Genomic DNA, 17,071 nt, shown 5'->3' on the forward strand with positions numbered 1-17,071 from the left:
TTCCACACCCGTTAGGTGGCAACTTCATCACTAGCAACAAAAGGTGCAGTGAAAATGATTTGAAGGGAAACAGGCAGATATAACAGAAGCTGAGGGCAATCGATGCAACCAGAGACTCTGATGTCATCGATCGGATCGCTGAATTAAGACTTGACGCACCATCGTACAAATTGGATGAAATGCAAAATATCCAAAGAGCCGATAGACAGATAAAAAGATGCACGTTTCTTTAAACCATTTGCTGTAATCATTTTAAATATTGAGTAATTATGAGCTGTTCTAAAATAAGACAAATGTTAAGAATAATTCAGTTGCATTTCAGATCTGATGGTCGTTCAAACTGTTGCTCTACGGTGTTGAATTTAGCTTTTCCAGGAAATGAGCTACATTTGTGTTGAGGTAGATTCTCAGATAAGTTGATTAGAAATCCCAAAGTTTGACTCACTATTTTTGTTTCATACACAACAGACTGTCTGGTAGTTTTCTTTCAACGAGTCATTGTGAAGTTGTGGCCTCAGCAATGACGTCAAACCCTTCTCATCTACGGGAGCTGGACTTAAGCAGGAACCAAAGCCTGACAGATGCCGGAGTAAAGTTACTGTCTTCTGCAATGATGCATCCAAACTGCAGACTGGAGACGCTCAGGTCAGGAGGCCTCTGTTGGTCTTTTCTAAATTTCTTTACATTTTCTGCTTTTCTCTTCAATTTCATATTTAGAAATGTGTTTTTATTTGCCCCATTTATTCCTTTTCCAGGCTGAGTGACTGCAATTTATCAGAGATCAGCTGTGACTCTCTGGTCTCGGCGCTGAGGTCCAATCCCTCCCATCTGAGGATTCTGGAGCTGAGTGAGAACCAGCTGAAGGATCCAGGAGTGAAGGTGCTCTGTGGTTTTCTCCAGGATCCTCTCTGTGAGCTGGAGACTCTCAGGTCAGTCAGAGATGATCCAGTACTTTCCCAGGTGTAACTAGTTAGACAATAAATGTTTACATGTTTGATCTTTGTTATAAACGTAGTGTTACAGTTCTCAGAAAAAAGACCACACAGGACAGATTTGCAGTATTAAATTGGTTGTGGAAATCTGCCCCATGTGAGGATGGTCATCAATGACTAGAAAGGAAGTATCAGTTGTAGATTTGTCTTGTTTTATTTTAGGCTGGCCACAAAACCGCCCAAACATTCAGACCAATCAAAAATGGTTCTTCCTGTCTTTTAAAGATCAGAAGGAAAACTAGAAAACCCAAAAAGAAAGCTGCTGCAGTGTGCCATGCCCCTTCTCTACTGAGAAAACCCATCCCAAAAAAGAGAAAAGCCCAAGTGTAAAGTGAGCACCCTGTTAAACCTTGGTACCGAAAGCCTGCAGTCATTCTCATCTTAGGTGGCTTCATTCCAGCCAGAAGCCCAAACCTGCCTCCCTCTTAAAGGGGCAGCAGGTCAGTCCAACCACAGACAAACTTGGAAGGTATTTTGACCTACACACACTTTACATACGCTGTAGATCTTGTCCAACCGCCCTGAAAGAACCCAAAATAGGAACATACGGCAGATAAGCCGGTGCAGGACCAGAGGTTTGTTGCTTGTAAGCTGTGTTTTGCTCTGGTACATGTTGATTTTTATTTGTCTTCTCTCAAAATAATTGTTATTTTAGACTAAAGGACTGCAGTTTATCCGAGACCAGCTGTGATTCTGTGGCCTCAGCTCTGAAGTCCAACCACTCCCATCTGAGGGTTCTGGACCTGAGTCAGAACCAGCTGCAGGATTCAGGAGTGAAGCGGCTCTGTTCTGGACTGGAGAGTCCAAACTGTAAACTGGAGAGGCTCAGGTCAGTCTTCATTTTTCTACCTATATACCAGCTGCTAAGATGGTGAAGTGAGGCTGTTCTCAACACTGCTGTGATGCACCACATTAAAAACATTACTTGTAATATCGTGAATTCAGGTCTGACCCAACTAAGAACTAACGTAGGTTTAGTACTGACGCAGATAACATGCAGACCTGCACCGTATAACCTCATCCTGCATTTTTCAGATTGATTAACTGCAGGTTATCAGAGATCAGCTGTGGCTCTCTGGCCTCGGCGCTGAGGTCCAATCCCTCCCATCTCAGAGAACTGGACCTGGGTGGGAACCAGCTGAAGGATTCAGGAGTGAAGCTGCTCTGTGGTTTTCTCCACTTTCCAAACTGCCGACTGGAAACTCTGAGGTAAACACCATTCTCAAAAATGTCCATTATTCCATCCGAGGGTCCTCACACTTTCTGAGTGTGTGTGTTGTGCCCAGTTCCTTCAGGAGGGAGGGCCACACGGGGACCACTTATTCATGATAAATTGATTTAAGGACAATGAAAAAGCCGACAGATGGTAACCAAAATTAGACAAAACTAGGTGAGGGTGCCTGGTAGACACCAGCCAACGAGGAGGGAGATGGTGAGGGAGACAGGAAGTCATCTAAGACAGGTTGTGCCTTTAAAGATGAGCCACAGGTGAGATGGATCTCCATGATGAGATGGGAGGGAAAGAGGTGGGGAGAACCTGGGAAGAGTGAGGGCCAGAACAATATATATTCTCCTCTGGAACAGTGCAAACCTGAGAGGTTGGAATTGTGGTAATTACATATTACTATCATTTTTTAACCTGGAACTAAATTAAATATTTACAGATCATGCCTTTGATTAACCTTTCAGATGAATACTGGTTTCACTTATAACCTTGTAAAAGTTTCCCTTCTTTATTTAGATTAAGGGACTGCAGCTTATCAGAGACCAGCTGTGGCTCTCTGGCCTCGGCGCTGAGGTCCAATCCCTCCCATCTGAGGGTTCTGGACCTGAGTTACAACCAGCTGTAGGATTCAGGAGTGAAGCTGCTGTCTGCTCTTGTCGAGAATCCACACTATGGGCTGGAGACATTGATTCAGTAGCTGGTTGGAGCCAGTCAACTCCCGCTCATCTGCTGCATCACTCACTGACCACTGGTGAAGAGCATCTGTGGAAACATCTGCCGTCTACTCCGTCCATAGATGAAGAATTCAGTTTTTAAAAAGCGCTGGTGGACTTTCAGGAGATCAGTCGATGGTCGACAAAGCAGAAGCAGCTTCGCCTTGAAGTTAAATTAGTTCCTGGTATCACACAATGCATCTTTATAAAGTTCTAAATGGCTCCTCGGCCACTCTTATAAGCATGAAAACTTTCTCTTAATTGTCTCTTCAAATGTCTGTATTATACGTTGCTATTTTACATCATGCCTTCAGAATCTTTAGGGTTTAGTATTTACTGTATCTGTGACATGGAGCATTGGAATATTTCAGCTGCAGCCAGCAAAAACCCATCAGAATGACGGCTATCGGTGGGAACCGCAGGTCATTTGACTTTAGTCAGTCTGTTCAATGTTATAGGATTTATTGCAATCTAATGAAAACAAATAATAAATGTGGGAAATAGGAAATAAAAAGAAGCAAAATGACCAAATAAATCTCCCATGAATACTGTAAATTAAAGATGTCAAGAATGGAATATCAGCTTAAATGGAATCAAACATAAAGGGAAAAGGCCTCCTTTAAGTTTACTGCAAAAATAAACACTAAATCAAGAGCGACACGCGCCAAAAACGTCTCATTCTCTCTTCTGTCTCTACTCATTCTTTTATATTCTCTTAAGATAATGGGGACGGGGTCGTGTGATAACAAAACAAGCTAATTGGGGACTATATTTTTGTTGCAAGAACTTTGGCTCTTCAGAAGTTTCTATGTTGGCTTCCACAGATTGTGCATCCACTAGAAACTCAGTGTTTTTGAGGAACTACCAGGAGCGGCTGGAGTGGAGCCCAATGACGCTATAGCTACATATAGGTACATATAGATCACCGTTACCCTCAACCCAAAAGACCACCAGTTGGCGCAGCAATACTAAAGATAGGAGGTTGTGGTCGTTGCGCAGACGCGGAGTGATATCACGCACAAACGTGCCCTATGTTCTGTATCCCGTATGTTCGCGACCAAAGGGCGCACCGTATTAAAAGGTGCCGCCTCAGTTACGGTGCTGTTTCTGTATTTAACACATACATCAGGCGCTCCGGATTATAGGGCGCGGGCATGGTAAAACATAGCACTACCATAGCTTACATGCATGCCCGTCTGTAGTGGGCCGCTCACAGCGGGAGCAGCCCCGTCTGTAGTGGGCCGCTCAAGCGGGAGCCCCGTCTGTAGTGGGCCGCTCACAGCGGGAGCCCCGTCTGTAGTGGGCCGCTCACAGCGGGAGCCCCGTCTGTTGTCGGCCGCTCACAGCGGGAGCCCCGTCTGTAGTGGGCCGCTCATAGCGGGAGCCCCGTCTGTAGTGGGCCGCTCACAGCGGGAGCCCCGTCTGTAGTGGGCCGCTCACAGCGGGAGCCCCGTCTGTAGTGGGCCGCTCATAGCGGGAGCCCCGTCTGTAGTGGGCCGCTCACAGCGGGAGCCCCGTCTGTAGTCGGCCGCTCATAGCGGGAGCCCCGTCTGTAGTGGGCCGCTCACAGCGGGAGAAAAATTGTTATATTGTTATAATCATTTGTTTCAGGTGTACTGTAATTATTTTCTGTATAAAAATTAAATTTGGTGTTCAAAAAGTCTTTTTTCAAACTTGAGTCTTGAAAAAGAGGGTGTCGTCTTGTATTCGGGCCAATACGCTAATTCTTATTTAAAAAAAAATTGTAGAACATGTCTGACATGTGCAAGACACAATTCACAAGGAAATCTGAGACCAAGAAGAGGAAAATTTCCTGCTCCCCAATATCCATTCCAAACTATACATATGGACTTCATAGAATTAAATAAAAGTGAAGGGAAAAAATACTGTCTAGTCATAATAGATGCATTTTCAAAATGGATAGAACTATTTCCAACAAAAAACCCAGATGTGCTAACAGTTGCTAAAGCACTCTGCAAAGATATCATACCCAGATATGGTATCCCAGAAAAAAATTACTGTGATGATGGTACTCATTTTGTAAATCAAGTTGTTAAAAAGATCAGTGTTATGTTTCATATTGATTTAAAACACCATTGCTCCTATCATCCTCAGAGTGCAGGATTAGTTGAAAGAACTAATGGCACTATTAAAAACAGACTGAAGAAATGCATGGAAGAGACGGGGAGACCGTGGACAATGTGTGGATTTGGCTAAGCTCTATATAAACATTACAAGCACCGCAGGCCTTACTCCTTATGAGGTCTTATTTGGAAGACCGTACAGGCTTCCTCAGTTCACAAACTACTGGGAGACAAATGATGAGTCTAATCTAGCTGATTACATGAGAAGAATGTTAGAAAAACAAAAGCAAGGTCATGAAACTGAGACGCCCTCTGTCTCCCAACAGAACAGTGGAGCCAGGCGACTGGGTCCTAGTGAGGAGCGTAAAAAAGAAACACTGGTATTCACCTGAGTGGGAAGGACCTGACCAAGTTCTTTTGTCTACACCTACTGCTGCTAAAATAGCTGAAAGATCAACCTGGGTACACCTCACTCATTGCAAGAAGGTCATTTCTGTTGAAAACTCCGACCGGGAAGGTGATGCAAAGTCTGATAATAGGGTGGACTTAGACGAATAGAGTCTGGGTAGACCCGAAAGTCAGTGAAGGTTTCAGAGCCACCTCACTTAGGGGGGCTATTTCAACAGGTTATGATCTATTGCTGTTCAGGAACAGTGTACTGGTTTCACAAACTCTACGAGGACGGCAGCAGGTAAATATAGACAGAAGCCAATACAGAAAAATCCAGAGGATTGGCTGGGGCTGTAGTATGCTAGCCTCGGTGCTAGCTGTAATCATAGTATTTGTCAGGTTCCCAGTTTCTGGGAACCATGCCTCAGCCACAGGTGGTGCCGGGGACTGGTGCACCTGCAGACTATTGTAATCAAGCCACCTATGTATGGACTGTTCTCACGGTTGGCCAGCGTTGGCGTGTTTTGTCGTTTTCGGAAAACTCCGGCTGTACCCTCCTGGACTTTCGTGAGACTGTTTCCTTCGTGGATTACTTTTTGAACCCGTTATCGGATTATTGTTTTTTCTTAATCCTTCATGGACTGCTTTTTGTCGTAAATTTACATTCCCTGTTTTGATTAAGCACCGAGTCGTGGTCTCCACGCCTTTTTTGAGTTCTATAAACTTTAATAAAGCTTCTGGGAACGATACCCCACTGTGTCCTGCCTGCTTTCGGGTCCTAACACAACCGCTCGTAACCTTACATGCCAACCAACATGGATCCGGCGGATCAGGACGCAGTGCGCCGTACATTGGAGGCTCAGGGAAGGTTGCTGGGTCAACACGACCAGCTCCTCATCTGGACCTCTCTCCAGACTCTTAACGCCAGCGTGACGAACCTGCTTGCCTCGGGACGAGCGGAGCTGGTCCCGCCTCCGACCCCCGCGGAGGCGCCGAGAGTCGCGTCACAGCTGTCCACTGCTGCACCACGGGAGCCCCACGTCCCGGTCCCGGAGCGATATTCCGGAGAGGCAGGTGCGTGTGCCTCATTCTTGCTCCAGTGCTCGGTGGTTTTTGACCTCCAACCCCTCACCTACCCCAGCGACAGGGCAAAGATTGCCTTCATGGTGAACCTACTCTCTGGGAGAGCGGCGCAATGGGCCACAGCCGTGTTGGAGAACCAGACCCCCGCGTCCTCTAGTTTTCCGGTTTTTACGGCCGAATTAAGACGGGTTTTTGATCATCCCATTCAGAGCAGCGACGCGTCCTCCCAAATTCTGTCCCTGCGCCAGGGGCCCAGCTCTGTCGCTGACTACTCAATTCGTTTTCGTATCCTTGCTGCCCGAAGCGGCTGGAACGACGCAGCGCTTCAGGAAGTTTTTACACAGGGGCTTTCCGACGATCTGAAGGACGAGTTAGCAGCGAGGGAGCAGCCGGAGACCTTGGAGGCGCTCATCGGTCTGGCTACTCGATTGGACAATCGACTTCGGGAGCGACGCCGGCAGAGGATGAGCGAGCGGACGGTGAGAGCTTCTGGGAGGTTCTCCAGGCCGAGGGAGACCACCGGGGACTCGTCAGCCTTCGTCCCTGTCCCAGCGCCTGAGGCTTCAACCTGCGAGCCAATGCAGTTGGGTCGAACACGTCTAACCCAGTCGGAATGTCAGCGCCGGCGCTCAGCTGGGTTGTGCGCCTATTGTGGCCACGCAGGCCACCTCCTCGACGTCTGCCCGGTGCGGCCAAAAGATTAAGCTTGTCAACGCCGGCAGGAGTGCTGGCGAGCGGATGATCCTCCTGCTCACCTCCCGTCCGTCTAACCCTCTCCGGCACGCTCCTTTGGGGGCAGGAGTCGGTGCCAACTACCTTCCTGGTGGATTCGGGTGCAGACGGCAACTTCACTCACCTCTGGGAACCCCCAGGTCGAAGATTGAACGTTACCAAAATACGTCATGAGAAGCGAAGCGTAAATAACAACCTGAAGGACCAATGTGACAACAGCAGCGCTCCTTCCATAGCACCACAGGTGTGTCTGCCATCCATGTGTTGTGTGGTGACGACCCCAGAAATTATTATTATTATTATTATTATTATTATTATTGCTGCCACCACTTCTCCCTGAAATGGTCGTTTCTGTTCCAACACGTCCGTCGTCCCAGCGCTGCTGCTAACGGCTGCGTCTTCAAATGTAAAGATAAATAAGCTAAACGTTATCAGGTAAAAGTGGAGAACTATGCTACATTCAGCAGCTCATTCATATAATAACGGCTCTGTTAGCATCTCAAAGAAGGTTTAAACGGAGCTGGGCCGCGCTCACGTATGGGGGGGGGGTCCTGATGGAGGTGATCCTGTCATCAGGACACCAGGTCCAACCCCCCCGGGAGCACCTGTGTTTTTCTTTATTGTCCTTATTATGTCCTCTTTCCTGATAGACGTGAAAATAGAGGTTGAATCGATCTGTCCTGCCCAAACACGTCTGGGTCCGACTGGTGTTGCCGTCTGGTTTTTGTTCTCCACCTTCTGTGTTTTTAAGGCCTTCACCTTATTCAGGACGTCACCGTTGTTCTCTTGTGCTTCTCTGACCAGTTGGGCCAGCAAAGATGTGGTGTGGAGCAACATGTTGGAGAAAGATAAGGCCTACACCAGAGATGTCCACATGATGGAGAAACACCCTCATCTGCAGCCCAAGATGAGGGCGATCCTCTTGGACTGGCTGATGGAGGTCTGTGGTCCGGCTCATGATCTCCAGACGTGTGTTTGAGGAGACAAATGTGTTCAATATGTGAAAGTCTGGACCCAGAAGGTGGTTGGGAGGGGCTCAGGCTGAAGCTAGCTGGTAGCTGAGAGGGTTGTTGTGCTGCCGTGGTAGGTGAGCGAAGTGTACAAGCTGCACAGGGAGACCTACCACCTGGCCCAGGACTACTTTGATCGCTTCATGGCCACCCAGAGGAATGTCTTCAAGTCAACGTTGCAGCTCATCGGCATCACCTGCCTCTTCATCGCTGCCAAAGTGGAGGTAAGGAGCTCTGATGCTGCCGGGCCCCCTTTGAGGGCTCTGCCTCCGAGTCTGGTGCGGGCGGTTCTTCATGGTTCTGTTCACCTCCTTTAGGAGATGTATCCACCAAAGGTCCACCAGTTTGCCTACGTTACAGATGAAGCTTGTACAGAGGATGAAATCCTCAGCATGGAGATCATCATCATGATGGTGCGTAGAGACGCTCCTCCAGGAACTGGATATTTGTTGCTTCCCTACAGAGCTCCTTATTCAAAAGCCTCATCCTTTGATTGGTTCACGTTAGAACCTCTGAATGGAGCAGAACCATTCCACACGCTCACGGTCCCTTCTGCTGTTGCAGGAGCTGAAATGGAGCCTGAGTCCTCAGACTCCCGTCTCCTGGCTCAACGTTTACATGCAGGTGGCCTATCTGAAGGAGACGGACGAGCTGCTTCTGCCCAGATACCCCCAGGAGACCTTCACGCAGATCGCACAGGTGCCCTCTCTTTCAGTGACGCATGTTTGGCTAAATTGTTCCCTCTGCCTCCTGGATGGCGTTCAGCCTTTGACCATGTGAGGACCCTCTGGTCCCTCTGATTGAGGTGACCTGGGTCTGAGCGCTGAAGGTCCACACCCAGAACTGCTTCTTGTTAGCAAAGCTTGGCGAACATACTGGAGGAAGCCAAGAATCTGGGCCTGCAGGTGCTGCAGAGGTGTTAGCGCGCGTTAGGTTTGAGCCGTCTCCTGTCTCTCGCCAGCTGCTGGACTTGTGCCTGCTGGACGTGCGGTGCCTGGAGTTTTCCAACGGCGTCCTCGCGGCTTCGGCCTTGTTCCACTTCTCGTCCCTGGAGCTGGTGGAAGCCGTCTCTGGTAGGAACGGTAACGCGGTGCGCTGAAGGGCGGCGCCGTTTCCTGTCTGACCCGTCCGCTCTCGTCTGTCTGCAGCGCTGAAGCGGGCGGAGCTGGAGGAGTGCGTGAGGTGGATGGTTCCTTTTGCCATGGCGCTACGGGAGGTCGGCGGCGCCTCCTTGAAAAGCTTCCCGGGAATCCCTGAAGATGACGTGCACAACATCCAGATCCACGCTTCCTACATGGCCTGGCTGGTGAGCTCGGTTCTTCAGCAGAACTTCATGCACAGAGCACACAGAAGTATTTACCGTATTTTCCGGACTATAAGTCACACTTTTTTTCATAGTTTGTCAGGGGGTGCGACTTAAATAAATACATTCCTTATTTTCACACTGACAACCACAAGAGGGCGCTCTAGGCATGTGTACCTGAGGAACGAGTTCCTTTAGCGACACAGAAGAAGCAAAGAATTTTCCCCCAAAATGCGACTTATAGTCCAGTGCGACTTATATATCTATTTTTCTTTATTCTGCATTTTTTGGCTCCTGCGACTTAAACTCCGGAGCGACCTATAGTCCAGAAAACACGGTACATCAGTTTTGAACACATTTAGACCTTTAAGCTAACTGAAGGAGACTTTTCTCAATGACCTTCAGGCTAATGAACAGTTTGTTGCGCAGCATCGTGGTCCACTAACCTCCGGTCCCCACAAAAGCTCTGAAGCTCAAACCCAAGATGGAAACATTCAAGCCTTTTCTCACTTTTGAGTGAAATGAGCCAAATATCCAACAAAAGTGTCCCTTTAAAAGGGCGTCTTGGTCCAGAACGTTGCTCCAGAGAAGACGCTCCGGCTCCCTCTGAGCAGAGTCTGTCTCGTTGCAGGACAAGGCCTACTCTTACCAGGACGTGGACTTGGAGCAGCACGGCAACCACCCCGTCCCTTCAGGCATCCTCACGCCGCCGCTCAGCAGCGAAAAGACTGACGAGCCGGTCCGGGCGGACGCGTTAAAGATCCGACCGCGCATGTGTCCGGCGTCCCCGCAACAGTCTCAGGGGGACGCGGCGCGTACGGATGAAGCCTGACGAGCTCGACCCGGAGAGGAGTCCGGAGGGCTCATTTCAGGGGCGGAGTCACGTAAAATGAAATGATTATTATTATTGTTTTAAACTGGTGTTCCTGCACACGGTGGCTGTTTTAGGGACGGAAACAAAGAAATGATGCCTGTCCTGACAGGAAGGGACAGTTTGTGATGGGACGCCTCACGGTTCTTTTAAACATGGTTCACAACCATCCTTTCATATAACGGCGGTCAGTTTTAGTTTTTTCTATGCAGAGGCCAAACTGAACGGACGTTATATGAAGCCCGGGGTGCATCCGTAGCCTAATTTGCCCAAAACCATTCCTAGGGTCTGTTTGGCTCTAATTGCTGCTATAAAGTGGGCTTTGGTGTGTGTGTGTGTGTGTGTGTGTGTGTGTGTGTGTGGTGTGTGTGTGTGTGTGGTGTGTGTGTGTGTGTGTGTGTGTTGTGTGTGTGTGTGTGTGTGTGTGGTGTGTGTGTGTGTGTGTGTGTGTGTGTGGTGTGTGGTGTGTGTGTGTGTGTGTGTGGTGTGTGGTGTGTGTGTGTGTGTGTGTGTAAATGTTGTTTTTGATCCTACACTTTTTAACGGATTGGACATGAGTGACGGTGCGTTTAGGGACCAGTAGCTTGGCTACGTAAATGGACACATGAATCAGTCAAGCTTCAGAAGCTAAAATGTTGATTGTATTTAACTCTTATTTTATTCCCAGTTTGTCTCCTTTCACCAAATGTCAAGTTTGGATTTTACTTTTTGAAAATAAAATGCTGCTATATATATTTTTTTCCATTAAAGGCAGTTCCTCAGGTCTTGTTTTCAACTCGTGGTCGATCGCGCTGGAATCATCGACGGGCTGTGAGATAATTTATTGGTTTTTGCTCTCAAGCAGATGTTAAATTTAGTGCTAATTTACTCTACGATACAGAAGTGCAAATTAAACCGGCGATTAGAATATAGCTGGGGGTGGGGGGAGCATAACTAAGATGTGACCTAATGATTAGACGACCCCCTAAGTATAATAATTTGTCTGTCTATGATAACTGGAACTACAGAATTAGTAACAATAAGCTTTTTCAAAGAGGAAGGTTTTAAGTCTGATCTCAAAGTAGCGATGGAGTCAGCCTCCTGTACCTGGACAGGGAGCTGGTTCCATAGCAGGGGGGCCTGGACAGGGAGCTGGTTCCATAGCAGGGGGGCCTGGACAGGGAGCTGGTTCCATAGCAGGGGGGGCTGGACAGGGAGCTGGTTCCATAGCAGGGGGGCCTGGACAGGGAGCTGGTTCCATAGCAGGGGGGCCTGGTAGCTAAATGCTCGGCCCCCCATTCTACTCCTAGAGACTCTGGGGACCACAAGTAGACCAGCATTCTGAGAGCGGAGCGGTCTATTGGGCTGGTAAGGTGTCACTAGCTCCTCCAGGTAGGATGGAGCTAGGCCTCTGAGGACCTGGTAGGTCTAAAGAAGGGTTTTAAAAATGAGTTCCCAAGAACTTTAGAGATCAAAGGAAGGTTGGATATCGGCCTATAATTTGCTAATACGTCAGGATCCAGTGATGGTTTTTTAAGCAACGGCTTAATCACTGCCACCTTGTAGGACCGGGGTCCATAACCTGACACTAAAGAACCATTGATCTGGTCCAGGATAGAGCTGCCTATCAATGGTAAAACATCCTTCAACAGGTGTGTTGGGATGGGATCTAAAGGACACGTGGTGGTCTGGGATTTCTGAATTAGTGATGACGCCTCAGAAAAATATATAGGGCTGAAGGAGCTTAAGGGCTCGTTGGAGAACCTGTATGTTCCCACAGTCGGCACATCTGGTGATGGTCCAGGTGTTGGGATGGGCTGGGATCAGCACAGGGATCACTTCCTTAAATTTAGCTACAGCATTATCTGAAAGACATCTGCTATAGTCAGACTGAGCTCTGAGCATAGAAGAATCCTTAATCATAAATGTGAAAGTGATCAAAGAATGGTCTGACAGGAGGGGGTTCTGAGGGAACCCTGACACATGTTCTACCTCAACACCATAAGTCAGGACTAGATCTAGGGTGTGGTTGAAGCCATGAGTTGGTTGGTTTATCTGCTGGAGGAAACCAACTGACTCAAGGAATGAGATGAAGCCATTTCTAAATTTGTCATTTACAACATCTACAATCTGGTGGTTTACTTTGAGTTTTATTGTTTCTACATCAAAAATCCAAACATAGAACATAAACAATGATTATACTGTAAAATAAAAATGTTGTAGAAAGGATGTGACGCTGTGGAGGTCAGGATGTAGAGGAGGAGGAGGAGGAGGAGGAGGGGGGGGGGAGGAGGAGCTGTGGAATTGTTGTTTAATTCATTTTTTCCAGAACCTCATCTTTTTCCTGATCCATCCACAGAAGCTTTTTTTCTTCTGCTTCTTTGATAACTGAAGCTGCAGAAAAGAGAGAGTGTGTTTTAGATTTCACTGAACATCATCTGAAATCTTCTGGAAGAGGAACAAAGGCGAAAGCATCTCACCTCAGTTGGAGGACCGCTTCAGAGAGCCTCTGGAGCTCCTCTCTGGTCTTTGCCTCCTCATGTTGCCTGAAACGTTGGCTCTCCTTGATCTTGTGCTCCAGCTCTTTGTTCATCTGGACCCATGTCTGAGCGGTCCTCTCCCACCGCTGATGAACATCAGCCAGCATCCTGTTAAAGTTCTCTTCTTTAACCACCAGCTGCTGCTTCATCAACTCTTCCTTTTGCAGGATCTTCTCATGATATTTTTGTGTCTCTTCATCAAGAAGTTCCTGGAACTTTTTTTCTTCCAGAAAGAGCTGCTGCCTCATGGCCTCTTTCTCTTCATGAGATCTTTGCCTTTCTTCCTGCAGCTTCCTCTCAAATTCCTCCTCAATCACCAGGAGCTTCTGATTCAGGCCTTCCTCCTGCTCCATCAGCTCTCTCCTGTGTGTCTCCTCGTTCTCCTGCTGCTGGCTGTGGAGGGTTTCCTCCAGAGAAGCACATTTCAGCTCGCTCTCCTTCAGAGCAGCTTGTGTGCTGTTCAGCAGGGTCAGGGCCTCCACATGGGCCACAGTTCTCATTTGTCGCCTCTTCACTGCCCTGCTGAGCTGCTCCTCCTTCTCAGCCAGGGCTTCTCTGAGCTGCTGGACCTCTTCCCTCCAAGTCTCCATGGATGATTCTTGCTTCAGCTGCTGAGTTCCTCTCTGTGCCATAGATGCGTCTGCTGGTCACCAGTGTGGTACAAGAGTGTTGAGCTCCTCAGGCGTGTGCTGATGAGGTGGAGCTGATGTGTTTGATCTGCCAGTTCGGTTTGATCCTTTGATTCCATTGATCTGACATGAAAGAAGAATTTTGACATCAATGACATAAAGGAGACATCAATGACATAAAGGAGACATCAATGACATAAAGGAGATCAAAGACAAAAATGCCAACTTAAGATAAAGTTGGAGGATTCCGTTCCCTCAGCTGAGGGTTCTGTTCCCTCTAGCCTTACGAGGGCCTTCTTGTGAACTACCAGACAGTCTTTCCAGGCTACATGATAGCTGTCTATTTGACAAGAATGCCACTTCCTTTCCAGTCTTGGCACTTTCTGCTTGAGGGTCCTGATGTGTGAATTATACCAGGGGCCACACCTCCTCTGATTTACTATTTTCTTTTTCACACTCTAAAAATTGTGATCAATGATTACTTAAAAAAATGATGGCAACAAAGTGACACGTAATATAATTGAGTAGATTTTAATAACTGCAACTTTTAGTAAATAGTATTGAATAAATTATCTACATTTAAACTAAAAAAAACAAGTGCAGGTTAATGAATGCAATAGTTAAAATGTGTTGGATTTATTAATAGTAGCCAAAAAGATGAGTTATATACCCAGGAAATATTAAGCAAATACAAATCACTTTCAAAAGGAAAATTGATTTATGTTTACTAATTATCTGAATAAAAGTAATTAAGATTTACTAAATATTTGGGGAACGATGATTAACTGATTATTTAGCTGAAACTGATTTATATTCATCAGTTATCTCAGCAAAATTGAAAGAAAAGTATTAAATATCTGGACAGAAATAATTGAGATCCACTCAATAAAATAAATGATATCTACTTATATTTCAGCAAATTGTTCCTAAACTCAACACATTTGCACCGTTATTGTTATACATCTATAACTAAATAAATTGTTTAAATTCAACTTAGAGTTGCAATCACAGGACTTCAAATCCATTCAATACTACTGAATGTCACTTTGTTGCCATATTTTCTTTACGTATTATCCACTCAGTATCGTGCAGTCTTGCTACTACAGAGTAACCCAGTTGGTTAACAGATCACCAAGCAGAAAAGAACAGCAGGTAAACATTTATTTCAGAACTGTGTCTATAACCATTTTTTACATCTTCTCCCATTATTCATTTGTGCAATTATAAATTCCTCAGTGAAAAACCTGGAACATTTGATGACCTCAGTCTGAGCTCAACAGTGGAGCTACAATGAAGCCAATAGCATATTTCTCCTCTAAACTTGACTCTGTAGCACAGGGGTCACCAACCTTTCTGAGACGGAGAGCTACTTCCTGGGTACTGAATCATGTGAAGGGCTACCAGTCTGATACACACTTCTGAAATAGCCAGTTTGCTCAATTTACCTTTGACTAAATGTCATTATTAATAGTTAATGATATTCATCTCTGCAAAGACACTGATCATGTTCATGATTTCTCACAATCAATATTGTGACGGCTCTGTCGTGCCTCACTGTTGTCGGGGCTGGCTGGAAGAGCAATTCCCTGGCTGACCTGCAGGGGGAGTGCCAAGCGTTTCCAGTCGACCCAGCATGTTCACCTGCTCACCTGTGGCCCATCTGCTGGGATTGGCTGCCTGACGGGTCCAGGTATAAAACCTGTCTGGAGAGCGTCGAGGACCCCTCTCGTCCTCTCTGGTGTGCTACAGTGGAGTTCGTCAGATGAGCCCGGAGCTTGTCACGGCCGCAGGAGTTTGGAGTTTCCGTCTTTGTGACAATTTGGACTTTTCTGTTTTATATTCCACTGGGTTCTTTAATAAATGTTATGTTGGGTTGAAAATCCTCATCGTTGGTCTCCCCATTTGTATGTCATGGCTACTGTGAGCCAAGTATTCGTGACAATATGAACAATGATTTAACAAGATCGGGAACAGATGAATATCAATATGCAACACTTTATTTCTAGATTTTGTCTTAGTGCAAGTGTTTTTCAAATTGAAATAAATGTTTTAAAACCATTTTAAAATGATCACTTCTCCAACAGTCCTAGGAAATCACAATGTCCCATTTTTACCAGCCACTGACATTTTTTAACAAATCATGAATTACTTTGCACCACGTTTGTACAAATAATAAATCATGTAAAATACAAAAATAAACAGATTTTAAAATGAATCTGATTACGTTTTGAACTTCACACTTCAGTCTGCAGATTTTTTCACATGAACATTTTAACCTAAACAATTGTTCCATTTTACAAACACATTTAACAAATTCTGAAGGAGACACCAATTCTGGTGTCCGTTTCTCTGTCCGTTGGGGGGAAGCCTGGCGTTGCTGCGGTTACCAGTGTGTTGTCCTCTGGTGGGGAACTTGACAGTGCAGCTCTGAGTGAGTCTGGCAGATGTGCATCAGTGAGGCGTCTTCTGTGTTGGTTCTTGATGAAGTTCCTGTCAGAAAAGGCTGATTCACAAAGAGAGGTCGAACCCAAAAGGCTTGCAACCTCCACAGCTGCTGTACATACACCACTGTACTTTTCTGTGTCAACAAGGCACCAAATGTTTGGTGCAGCCTGAGAGGCTTTGAGCTGCAGCTCATTTCACAATGTTCCAATTTCAATTTGCATCTGTGCAGCATCCAGGCTGAAGGTTGCACTGAACTGCTGAGCAACGCATGATATGTCCACGTTCATGAAAGGGTTAGAAATGAAGGACACACATGGCTCAAGCTGATCCAGGTCCCAAAACCTGTTCTCAAACTCTTGCCCAAGTCTTTTTATGAGCTGAGAGCACTTTTCTGCGCTTTAGTCCAAAGCCTCACATGCAGAAGCGTTGTCTCTCAGCACCATCTGCACAGAGGGGAAGTGCAGCACCTTTTGTCTGGAAATGCACAGAGAAAATGTTCATCTTGGCTTTAGATGCATTTACAGCACTGATCCTATCAGCAACAGTCTCACCTTTGCCTTGCAGCTCCCAGTTCAAACTGTTCCGTTTCCCAGTAATGTCCGTTAAAAATGCAAGGTCCAGTGTCCAGTCAGTGTCCTCCAGCAGCGCGGCGTCTTCCCCTCTGGACTGCATGAACTCTTTTATTTCACTCAAAAGGGACAAAAAAGGAAGCAAAATCCGTCCCCTGCTGAGCCATCGGATTTCTGTGTGTAGGAGCAGGTCACCATGTTCAGTTGGCAGCTCCACTGGGGACACTGGGGAACAATTTGAAAATATCCTGTTGAAATTATTCTAAATTATTCTGATTAAAAATCAAATTGGCACGCTGATTCCAAAATTACAGTCATTCCCCCCCCAGCCCCAGCCCCCAGCCAGTTTTGAAAGCTTCTCCTCCAGATCAGCAAATTTCCCCTAATGAGCTGGAGTCAGACTGGCCAGCTGATGACAACTGGATCAGCTCCGTTGGTGCCGTCACCATTAAGAGGTGTGTGCAGCCCCCAAAAGGTCAGTACTGTCAATATCCTATAGGGACCCT

The 17,071-nt window shown here is 46.6% G+C and overlaps 1 protein-coding gene across 37 annotated transcripts in view; it reads left to right on the forward strand.

Annotated features, from left to right (window-relative positions):
* Positions 1–10,768, forward strand: part of LOC130519197 (NACHT, LRR and PYD domains-containing protein 12-like) — an 86,991-nt gene extending 76,223 nt beyond the window's left edge. For 16 of the 37 annotated variants that reach the window (XM_057022587.1, XM_057022430.1, XM_057022473.1 and 13 more), the window contains 11 exons: positions 469–645; positions 756–929; positions 1,648–1,821; positions 2,028–2,201; positions 8,024–8,159; positions 8,307–8,453; positions 8,547–8,642; positions 8,794–8,928; positions 9,191–9,302; positions 9,378–9,535; positions 10,164–10,768. In XM_057022587.1, the coding sequence (XP_056878567.1) occupies positions 469–645; positions 756–929; positions 1,648–1,821; positions 2,028–2,201; positions 8,024–8,159; positions 8,307–8,453; positions 8,547–8,642; positions 8,794–8,928; positions 9,191–9,302; positions 9,378–9,535; positions 10,164–10,364 (1,684 nt within the window). In that variant the 3' untranslated portion in view covers positions 10,365–10,768. Of the gene's footprint in view, positions 1–468; positions 646–755; positions 930–1,647; positions 1,822–2,027; positions 2,202–2,733; positions 3,602–5,340; positions 5,757–8,023; positions 8,160–8,306; positions 8,454–8,546; positions 8,643–8,793; positions 8,929–9,190; positions 9,303–9,377; positions 9,536–10,163 lie in introns of those variants that run through there. The other 21 variants (XM_057022510.1, XM_057022398.1, XM_057022457.1 and 18 more) reach the window with 7 other exon arrangements.
* The last annotated feature ends 6,303 nt before the right edge of the window (positions 10,769–17,071 follow it).

Source organism: Takifugu flavidus, chromosome 2 (genome assembly GCF_003711565.1).
Source record: "Takifugu flavidus isolate HTHZ2018 chromosome 2, ASM371156v2, whole genome shotgun sequence".
In the NCBI taxonomy this organism is placed as follows: Eukaryota; Metazoa; Chordata; class Actinopteri; order Tetraodontiformes; family Tetraodontidae; genus Takifugu; species Takifugu flavidus.